Consider the following 11329-nt stretch of genomic DNA (forward strand, 5'->3'; position numbering starts at 1 on the left):
AGAGCCTGCCCAGTGGCGCTGGCCTGGGACTGAGAGAGCAAGCTCCCCGGGCCTCTGTCGCTAGTGCACGTTTCATGAAGTGCCAGGGCCATGCGGCTGCAAGGGACCCGCAGGGATCATCCAGTGCCACCCCTGCCGGAGGCAGGATCAGCCCCACTGAGCCATCCTATAGATGCCTGTTATCTAACCTCTACATAGCAAAACTACAGGTGGCCCCGACACAACTGGGTGCTTGGGCTCAGCCCCCCCAGCACCTCCCGGGGCTCTCGCTGCGAAGCCCAGCCCTCCTTCCCGGATCCCATGTGCCGCTCTCCCTTCGCGCCACTGCATCCTCCTTGCCAGCCCCCAGCCATGCACCCTGCCCCCCAAGGGCTCCCCACCCTTCCCCTCCCGTGGCTGTGGCTAGGCTTGGCTTCTTGGCTGGGCAGGCCTGGCTGTGGACTACGTACTGCTGGCGTAGTCGGGGGGCGCATACATGTCGTTGAGGTGGACATTGCCGGGCTTGGCCACTTTCAGGTACACCATGTCCGAAGTGTTTTTCAAGGCGGCCACTGCCTCCTCATGCCGCACATCTTGCAGGTTTGTGTTATTCACCTGCAGGAGAGACGCGGTGGGAGGGGTGTTAGGAGGGGCAAGGAGATGGGACAGAGGCACCGGGGCAGAGGAACGCAAGCCTGGCCATCGAGTCCATCCCCTGCAACTGTTTACCAAGGGGCAAGACAGCCCCCGCTCCCCATGCCCACGGGATTGCTACCGCACCATCCCACCCCCACAACCTCCTGCACCATCGCTCCATCCCTTGCACACGCCTGGAAGCGTGTGCAAGGGATGCGACTTTGGCTCCTTGCTCAGCACTGTGCTTGGAGGGACCTTCTGAAATGTCACACTTGACACTTAGAAACCTTTTCCCAATCCCTGTTTGAATTTGTCTGCACCTGGTTTGTAGCCAGGGCTTTTTTCTACCCTAAAGAGCTCTTCTCCTTCCCCGTCTGCGCCCAGGAGTACTCATACAGGGTAAGCACATCCCCTCCCGACCTCTCTTCTGCAGAGCTCAACAAGCCCAGCTCCTTTAATCTTCTTTCATCAGAAAATGTCTCCTTTCCCTTCACCATCTTCATGGCCCTTTGGTGACCCCGTTCCAGCTTATCTGCTCGAACATTACAGTGTCCTAAAGGGGTCTTTCCAATGCCTTCTTCAATGGGACTAGTACACCCTTGTCTGCAGAACACATGCTACCTAATCCCCCTGGTCTGCACTAAGAAGGGCCAGGGAACTGATTTAATACGTTCCCTCTTTGCTTCATGAATAGATCCCGGTGAAATGAGAGGTGACATGGTCCTGAGTGGAAGTTAAATGACATATCCTGGGCGCATCCGAGCTCCAGAGACAGCTGGGGTCTGCTTCCTCGGCAGCATCCCACAAGAATGTCATATTTAATGTCCTTTCAAATGCCAGGTACTTATTTGTCTTCACACCATAGAAACTCCTCCCTGGGGCCACCCCGAGCATGCACGCAGTCAGCTCAGTGCAGCATGCAGGTGCTATCCCACACCACAGAAACACCATTGTCCTCAAGCCAGCCTCGTTGTTCAGGGCCCAAAGCGTGGGCCCTTCCCAGCCCAAGGGAGCTGGGGGATCCCTGGCTCTGCTGCACGTCAGATCTTGACCATCACGTTCCAGTAGCAAAGGGCTTGGTGTCTGTGGCACCTGCCCTGTCAACAAAGCACCCTGGCCTGCAAAGGCCCAGCACAAATAGCAATGGCATTGACAGCCAGCAATCGCAGGCTCTGTAGCCAGGAGCGGCTGCTCTGCGCCGCTCCAGTGTTGTGAAGCAGCTTTTGCTGGTCCTTCATCCCAACTGCCCTGCTCTGATGGGCTCCTGCGGTAGCAGTCCTCTGTCCCGCCGACAGTCTAGCTGCAGGGAGCGCGAACTACCCTCCCGCTCCTTCCCCACGTCCCCTCCATACCCTTGCAATGGAAGAGACAGGGCCCTGGCCGTAGAAAGGAAGAGCTAATGCTTCCCAGATGGTGGGAAGGGGCACTGGAGCAATGGGCAGCCCAGGCAGCACAGGGAACCAGGGCCAGTGCCAGGCGGTGCCTCCCGTGCTCACAGCCCTCCCTGGCATCTTTGCTGCCTGTGGCTGGCCTCCAGACCCCCCTTGAAGAGGTGTGTGCTCACCGCGAGCAGCCGGTCCCCGATCTGCAGCCGGCCGTCCTTCTGGGCAGCCCCTCCCTCGATGATCTTGGTGATGTAGATGCTGTTGTCTCCTGGGATGTGCTGGTTCCCGATTCCACCTGCGATGCTGAAGCCTAGTCCTGCGGGGAAAGCAAGAGGGGATGAGGGGAGAGCAAAGAAAGCCAGGCCAGAGGCAGTGTGTGGGGAGCAAGAGCTACCCGACAGTGAGGACCAGGGGTGCCATACAGCCCCGATGGGCTCCTTTCCCTTGGCCCCTCCTTTCACATCATCAGGCTCTTCCTCCGGCCTGGGCACAGGGACGTGCTCAGAGAGGAGCCAGCAGCCCCCAGATCCCGGCTGCAGGCTGGGGCTGGTGAGAGCTCCTACTCTGGGCACAGGGCAAGGCCAGTGGGCTCCAGGCCCACAGAGAAGCTGACGAGTGGCATGACCTGGGTTTGGGGAGAGACCCAGGGGTCCTGGGATGCAGGCATGGGAGAAGCTGGGGAGGTCTGGCCCTGGTGCACAGGGGTGTCCAGAGCTGCCCGCGTGCCCTCGTGCATGGCTAGACCCATGGGCTGTTCAGGTGGTGCGGGGGAGCTGCAAGGCTCCCTCACCCCTCCAGCAATGCGGCCACGCTGTGGTCAGAGCTGCGCTCTCTCAGCCCAGGCTGCCGGGGGCCGATCTCATTACAGGGCCAACAGAAGAGGTTTCACCTTTGGGTCCTTTCATCAGGTTAACCTCCATGATGGTCTCTGGCGGGGGCTGCCTCCGCCGCACCACGAGCCGGACCACGGGGCCGGCCTCCTTCAGCGCCTCCACGGCTTTGCTGTGCACCACCTCGGAGACGTCCACGTCGTTCACTCTCAGGACACAGTCGTTCACCCTGCAGCAGTGGGCAGGTTGCTGGTGAGCCCCCATGTCCAGTGTGCCCCTCCTAGGGCATCTGCAGCCTTCCCTTGGGAATCCCAGGGACACCACGGCCTCCCCAGCTGCTCTGGGCCAGGGCCACAAAGCTCTTTGCAGGCCCACAGGGAACTGCGCTCTCAACACAGACCTCCCTGCTCTCCCCGAGCCAAAGCACAGCACAAGCATGCTGCACCCTGACGCTGTGCCTGTGGGTAGGGCTGCCATGTGAAAGGCACCCGGACCCCAAGTGCAAGTGCAAGGGGTAGGCATGTGACAGAGGGAGAGGGGCCACCCCTCACCAGGGACAGGGCACTGATCCCTGACAGGCAGAGAGGTGAAAGAGGGCTGGACCCCAGCCCCGGCAGCAGTGGGGCTGGATCTCCTACTGCTGGTGAAGCGCGACTAACAACGGGCAAAGATGCTCTGTTCATGGCTCTCCTCCCTGCTGAGCGCGCTGCACTGTTCTCCTGGGAGGCTGCCAGCCCTGAGCTTGTTCCCCAGACTTGGCCCGGCTACTCAGATGTGGGGTCCTGCCCGCACGCTGGCATCGCCCCATGCTCTTCCATCCCCACCTGCCACCCCCTTGCTGCTCCGGCCCCGGTTTCTCCCACGCAGCCCACCTGCCAATCCCATCCCTTTGCCCCACAGAGCTGTACTGTTGCCCATCGGTCCTGACCCATCCCTGGACACTCACCCTAGACGGCCGTCCATAGCTGCAGCTCCACCAGGGATGATTTTGGTGATGAAAATACCTGGATCATCTGGAATATGAGGGTTGTCGATACCTCCTGCAATGCTGAAGCCGAGGCCGGAGTTACCCTGGGGAAAAACAAAACACAAAGAAATTTGCTCCATGGTGGCTTGTGCATCCCCTGAGCTGAAGGCTGCAGCGGTGGCTCTCACTGCTACCTAGTGTTAGAGCATCATCCACCTCCTGGGGAGAGCAGGCCCCCTCGTGCAGTCTCTCCTTGGGGCACCATAGCTGCTGCAGCATCTGGGCTTGGCCCGAGGTGCCTGGCTCGGACAGGAGAGGAGTGCGAGCTCTCCCCTCAACAGGATATGGAGGCTTGCTAGAGTTTCCTTTAACAAGGCTGTGCTTGGGCAGCCTCCTGCGACGCGGTCAGGTAAAATAAACAGGGGCACATTGTCTGGGGGTTTCTGTTGTAGAAGTGTAGATGTTATTGTATACGTTATTTGCTTTTATACGTTATGTTCCTTTTTACTGTAAGCCGCCCTTATAAATCTAACAAATTAATAAAGTCAGAGACTGAACTAGGCTTCATCTGAATGCAAGCAGTGCCCAGCAGCGCCTCCTCCAGAAGAGGACGTGCGCTGTAACGCCTTCTCTTCTGTATCCCCTGGGACTCGTCTACGTCTCACCATGATACAGAACTAGGCTCAGCACGTGCCCCAGCTCTTCAGACAGCGGAGTGAGCTCTATGACAAAGCCATGATATTATGCATCTTGTGAGACCAGTCTCACAACAGCCTTGTGAGGTAGGCAAGTATCTTATCATCATTATCCCATTTTCCAGAGGCAGGAACTGAATCACAGAGAAGTGAAGTGAATTTGTCCAGCTTGCTCAATAAGGCAGTCTGAAAGCAGCATGAGATACTAAAGAAGTTGCAAACACATTCTGGATATAAAACCTGGACAGGCTGACATGACTAGAAGTCAGATGACATCAGCAGACAGCACCGAGGTATGAAATCTGTGAATGAGAGGTGATCTTTAATTGCCATCTCGGGGATTATAAAACCGACACTGTTCATTTCAATGTAGCTTTGCCTCGTTCTTCTGTCTGATGGAAATAAACCCAGACATGAATTAAGTCCTCTTGTTCACGTGGGTGTCATAATACATTAAGACCAGAGCTGGTAAAATCTTTATTTCCCTAGGAAAGGGTTAATCTCTCCCAGACATAGCAGATTTTCTGGACTGATTGAAAAAGTGCTTTTTCTTTGCACTCACAGGGAGTTGAGGAAAGGGGAGCAGCTGATTTCTAGGAGATAATGCTGCTTATGATTTCCAGCCATTTCTACGATGCCACCCTATAAATAAATAAGACATCCTGGGAAGCACGGAAACGCGTGTCCTTGCTGCACTCGGTGAGGCTCTGTGGGCTGGGGCCCGTGTTTGGCATGTGGCGAGAAGGCACCTGATGATACAAGCTCGTTGTCCTGACCTGAGGTTATTCTCTCGGTGGATTCACGCTGCTTTATGTTCAGCCTGGAGAAAGCTATTTGCTGTCACTTGGAGACACCTCCATTGCTAGCTCACGCATGTTCCTCTGGTAATCTTGTGCCAGCGAAGAAGCAGGTTGCTCTTCGACTCAGACATGATGTCCCAGCACTCGAGTCATTAGTTCTGTTTGGCTGTGCTGGGGCAACTCTTGATGCGAGCTGACAAATGTTGTCAGCCGAAACTGAAAGACAGAACCATTTGGCTTCCTTTGGGCAGACGAAAGGCAAGTGGAAGGTGCTGCTCCCACAGCCTCCTTTCCGAGCCTGAGCAGACACACGCCCTGACAGCAACCAGGCTTTCTACGTGGGAAGGGCTTCCTTGGCGGTTGTCTGAAGAGCTGCAGCACCGCTTGGATGTTTTCTTATAACACCGTTCCAGGGATTTCCTAACCGCAAGGCTGAACGGTACGCGACAACACAGTAAATTCTGGCCCCAGAGCCCATGGGGGAACTCGCATGCTGCTGCCTTGTGATCCAACCGCAGCCTTTGCAAGGAGGCCACAATGACAATGACCAGCCTTTTAGGCTCATAGTGCATGGGAGGCTGTGGCTAAATCCGTGTCTGGCAGAAAGGGGACCCCTTCTCACTGGCTACAGGGGGAAAGAGGGCGGGTTGTCACTGCCTTGGTTATTTGGCTGGACAGCTGAAAGTGGGCGACAGGAACGTGAAGTGTGGGAGGTGCAGAACAGGACGTCCCCGCTGCATGGCTGGCATCTTAGTCCAGGCTGTTTCACAGTCTCTGCCCAGGACATGAAGCAGCAGGTGCCTCTCTGTTTCTTGGTGCAATTGAGGAGGAACAACTGATGCAATCTAAGTGTGATCCTGCAACGTCTCTGGGGTGTGACAGCGGCTTCCCAGGGTCAGCTGGGCCAAAAGCGGTGGAGAGGCTCTGAAACGCGTGGGGGCTGAGTCTTGTTTTCTGAGCTCGGCTGGGAGGAAGCAGGGAGAAAAGGGGAATTTCTTGTGCTCCATAAATCTACATCCACCCTGAGGATCTGACAGCCAATGTGCCTTGCCTGACAGAAAAAATCACACCAAAAATCTAACAACTGCTGATCCACGTGAGGGCTCAGGCACCATGGGCCCGCAACACAGTGCTTCTCCATCTGTCTGTCCATCTGCTGCCTCTTGTCTCCTGCTTGGATTGTAAGCTCTTTGAGGCAGGGACTGTCTTGTTCTGTAACAGTCCGGCACACGGCACTGGGGAGTCCTGGTCTAGGCCTGGGGCCCTCGGGGTCTGGGAAGGGCCCCACTGAGCTCCTGAGGGCCTTCTTGTCCCTCACCATAGGGCTGGGTGCTTCCTAGACTGGTGCATCGGTGGGTTCCCAGCCAAAGGCGAACGGGGGCAGCTGTCGGGGCAGCATCACCTCTAGCCCATCCCAGTTATTGCACGTGGCTCCATTTTGAAGCCTAACAGCAGGGACGTGACCTAATGCCACACGGCCACATCTCAAGTCATAAAGTCGGTGGGAAGGTGCGGGCTGAAGGCTCCATCTACGAACAGCCCCTCAGACCAGCAGGGCCAGGGGCTGTCTATGGGGAATAACCAGGGAGTGCGACTTCACTTTGGAGGGCTCGGTCCCTCCAGCCCCCTTCCCTATGGGTCTCTGATTTGGATGCTCCTGTACATGGAAAACCTCTCTGTCCTTTGGCTATAAAGGCTTAACCCTCAGATAAACCGGAGCACCAGAGTTCACTGCATATTCGACCAACGAAATAGCAAAGAACAGTTTCCCCACCTATTTAGTTGGTCTAATAAAAGAAATGACATTTACCTAAAGAGACTTGTCTGCCTGTGTCCTTAGACCAACACGGCTACAACCAACAACCCTAGAGTTCACTGCGACAGTCAGAGCCCTGAGGACAAAACCCAGATGGTGCCACCCCACTGGAAGACACAGCACACATCTGGCAACAGCTGGAAAGTTGGCGCTGTTCTGGCCAGCCTGGAGTTGGGACTGGCCTGCTGCATGCCACCCTTTCTGCCAGGCCCAGGAGCGCCACGATGCTCCACCAAAACCAAGCAGAAACCGGCCTTGCCCAGCCTCAGAGCCACCTGCAAACAGGGTGGTTAGAAGAAACAGGGTCGGCTCAGACCAGGTGGGCCATGGAGTGCAGCCCCCACCATCGCAGAGAGTCACACAATAGAGGTCAAACCTACAAGTGCCCACAAGCACGCTCCTGCGGTGCACCACAAGCCCAGAAAGACTCCCAGCCCCCCATAAGTTAGGAGCAGAGAGCCCTGTGCACACTGAGTCTGACAGGCGCTCCAAAAGCACGCGCCAAATAACCTGCCAGCCTGCCTCCAGCCCTGTGTTGTTCTGTCGGGGCACAGCCCTGCTGCACTCGTGCACCATCCTGCTTCAGGGCATGTGGCTAGAGCCCTCTGACTTCTACAAAGCTGCTGCATATCTGCAGGCAGACTCAGGCCTCCTGTGTGCCCAGCTGGAGTCAATCCTCCCACCCCTCTGTGATGGTCACCTGGCCCTGAGAGCCCACCCAGGCCCATCCCTGCCTTGCACGAGGACAGTCTCCCTTAGCCGCTCTTGCTCATCCTCTCCCCACCTGACAGGAGCTCAGGTCCATGCCTCCGTGCCTGCTCTCCCACTCAGGACCGGTAGCAAGCCTGACTCAGCCGGGCAGAAGACGTACGGGATTAGCGTGTGGCAGAGAGACACGTTCTGCTGAAACTGCCAGCTCGTCCTCATACAAGCTCCTATGTGGGAGCTAATTTTAGTCTTTGTCTGTACAGTGCATGCCATCAGTCCTACTTCGGTGGCATCTCAGAGAGACAAGGAAAAGACCCAAGCAGAGATTCCCCTTGTTCCAACCCAGTTACTAGAAAGCCTGTCTCTGCAGTTCAGGATCACCGTGCCGCATACCTAGACGTGATACACAGCCGGCTAACAGGCCGGAAGAGAGCACGGCCAACTCCGTGGGCCTGTTTGCTGATCTTCAGACCCACCTACTCTCCATCCTGTAGCTGAGCACGTGTGGGAGACAGAGCAGCCCCACCTCCCTCAGCCGTGCTGGGGGCGTGTATGTGCAGAGTGAGTGTGAAAGAGACCCACCTATCTTCCATCATATGGAGCGTGTGGGTGTGGAAGAGAGAGGGGGAGAGACACATTGCCTACTCGTGTGTGAGCATGTGCGAGCATGCGAGAAACCCCATGCATCCTGTGTGCATGCATGCATGTGTCAGGAGGCCAGCTGTGCGGGTGGGCGGGTGAGTGGGAGATCGCTGTGGGAAACACGCAGCGCACAGTCAAAAGGCTGCTTTTCAGCCTGTGCTGACGCTCTGCTCTCCTGCAGAAGGAAACCCACATGCTCGGCACAAAGAGCGCGGCTCAGAGCAATGTGCGTCGGAAAACACCGGCGTCTCACTTACCCTTTCCAGGACGATCTCCTCGTACTTAAACATCCCATCACTGCCGTTCACCTGGCAAGAGAGAGACGGGGAGTTAAAACTCTGCCCAGCTCACAGGTCAGTCCTGGCCACGAGCAAGAGGGAATCAGGCCCAGCGTCCTTGGCTTCATAATGGAAACCCTCGAGTGCGATCCTCCACTCGCATCCCTCAAATTAAATGCTCTGTGTCATTCTTTGGGCCTGATTCAAAGCCCACAGAAAGCAATGGCAGGACACACTGGCTTTAATGCACCTTAGATTAGACCCTTTACCCTCGTTTCTTTCATATGACTTAAAAGGAGTACAATTAAACCACACAAAAGGACATGCCTTTGTTATACAGCATATAATTAACCTCTGGAATTCCCTGCCGCATGATACTATTGAAGTAAATCAAATGGTACAGAGAATTGTAAAAAGACCTATACACAACTACACTTAGCATGTCTCTAACAGCTCACATCTTCCAACTGCTTTAGTAACATGAACTCCTTCTGGTGGACTGAATAATTTAGAGTATAATTTATTTCACTAAATTAGCTGGCCACAAAAGCAAACAGGATATTAGGAAGCACAAGGAATCGGATGGAGAATAGTAGGGAAACTATTATAATGACACTATATAAATGCACAGTTCAGCCCCATCTGGATACTGAGTGCCATACCAATTGCTGCACCTCCACAACGATATTGCAGGATTGGAGGAGGGCAGTAAAAATGCTGAGGGCCTGGACAGATATAACAGGAAGAGAGATTGAGATGACTGGGACTGTTTACCTGGAAAGGAGAGAGTGAGGTTACAAGGGGATGCAATCAGTCTATGCAATACTGGGTGGTACAGAGAAGTGATCATCAGGCACACCTACTTTCCAGCCCCATAACTCCAGAACAAGGGGAAATCAGTGAATTGTAATGATAAACAGAGTCCGTTCTCACACACTGCAGCTGCAACGTGGAAGTCATTGCCACATGATGTTCCCGGTATCACAGGATCCTGTGATCCTCGTGTTGTTGAGGCCAAGGTTTTAGCATGGTCCCTGGAGGGATTCAACATAAGTACGGATGCTGAGGATATCTAGAGTTACCAGAAATGACTCTGACAACAGTTTTGGAAGGGATTACACCCTAAACTTCAGGGGCCCGGCTTCTCTCTTCCTATTAGAGACCAGCATTGGGCTTATGTAGGCATATCCCACATCTCTCTACTTTGGGGTTCTTACTCCTTGAAATAACTGTTGCTGGCAATTCTCAGGCAGGGTCTTGGACCAGGTGGACCTTGAATCCATCCGGATGTGTGGTTCCTCTGTCCCAAGCTGCTTTCTCCGCTCAGTAATGGCCCGCGTGCAGCTTATGCACTGGTGAACACTTGTATTTCAGGGGCCATTAGTGGACGCCCTATAGACTGCATGCAAACAGTGTAGTGCAAGCGCTTTGGAGCCCAAAACAGGAGATGTGCTGGTCATTTCGATTGGATACAGAGCTTGCCCTGTGCTGATTCTGTGCTCTGATTGGGTACATGTGAATAGCCACAGCTTAACTTTAAATGCAACTACTCTGTAATATTCACATCAGATTTGCTGCTTCTCGGACATTTTTGCCACAAAGCTTCCTCAATAGAAAGCTCATGGCAAGCAAACACAAAGCGGCTGTGAACGCAGCCAAAGCAAAGTTACTGAATGAGGCACCCAAAGAGCCACATGACTGTCCTGCAGAGTTGGCCCAACTCCACGATGTAACTGGAATAAGAACAAAACTCATTGATAAGGGGCTATGAGCTATCAGTCCTCAGAGGCACATTTCAGAGGGAGCGGCATTCAGACTCACCCCAAACGCGACTCATCTTAGGTCCAGCTCATGGTCAAAAAATACGAAAGCTTGAACCATGAAAACTGGGGAGCAGCAAATGTTATTTATACTAAGGGAATAACCTTCAGGCTATTCCTAGTTCCTTCCACGGCTCCTTTTCTCATCTGCCTTGCACCAGGTCCTCACCTCCACAGTCTGCCTGTCGTGTGGGACTCGGCAGGTCCAGCAGCGCGAGGAGGAGGATGGCCTGATAGCAGAGGAGGAAGGAGCAGGTTCTGGCTGCTGTCACTGCACCGTGCTGCTCTTGGAGATAATAATGGTAATTGCCTTGTACCAGCCGTGCTGGAGCAGAGGGAAAGCAGAGGGGTAATTTATGTGCAGAACTGCAGGTTCACAGAAGCAAGGCATCATTTCCATTCCCTTGGCAGCGCCGCTCTTTGCCTGCCTTAAATCTTCTCTGTGCAACTGCTTGGCAGAGGATGCAGCAGCAGAAGAGGCTCACGGCTGGTTCCCCATGGCATGGTCCTCTCACTCTTGCTGCTCAGAGGAGGTGAGGGTCGATCCTTCTGCAGATGTCTGGTTTCTATAAGCTCCAGGGCTTTGGAGAGCCGAGCCTGCACCCCTGTGTTGGGGGCTCTTCCTCAGCTTCCATCATGGCCTGAAACTGGGGAGAACCGTGGCTCTTGCCACCTCCTAAACAGCCCCCCCCCCCGGCATGCCCGGGGCTCAAGCAGCCCAGCGACCTCAGCACAGAGGGAGGGACCTGCTCTAGAAAACTCACCCGATGAAC

The 11329-nt window shown here is 54.9% G+C and overlaps 1 protein-coding gene across 2 annotated transcripts in view; it reads right to left on the reverse strand.

Annotated features, from left to right (window-relative positions):
• Positions 1-11329, reverse strand: part of DLG3 (discs large MAGUK scaffold protein 3) — a 104190-nt gene that overhangs the window by 53894 nt on the left and 38967 nt on the right. For both annotated transcript variants that reach the window (XM_019521253.1, XM_019521252.1), the window contains exons 3-7: positions 8716-8766; positions 3777-3901; positions 2890-3059; positions 2180-2316; positions 450-594 (exon numbers count right to left, since the gene is read on the reverse strand). In XM_019521253.1, coding sequence (XP_019376798.1) covers positions 450-594; positions 2180-2316; positions 2890-3059; positions 3777-3901; positions 8716-8766 — 628 coding nt within the window. The remainder of the gene's footprint in view (positions 1-449; positions 595-2179; positions 2317-2889; positions 3060-3776; positions 3902-8715; positions 8767-11329) is intronic.

Source organism: Gavialis gangeticus, unplaced genomic scaffold (assembly GCF_001723915.1).
Source record: "Gavialis gangeticus isolate Ggan-Ray unplaced genomic scaffold, GavGan_comp1, whole genome shotgun sequence".
In the NCBI taxonomy this organism is placed as follows: domain Eukaryota; kingdom Metazoa; phylum Chordata; order Crocodylia; family Gavialidae; genus Gavialis; species Gavialis gangeticus.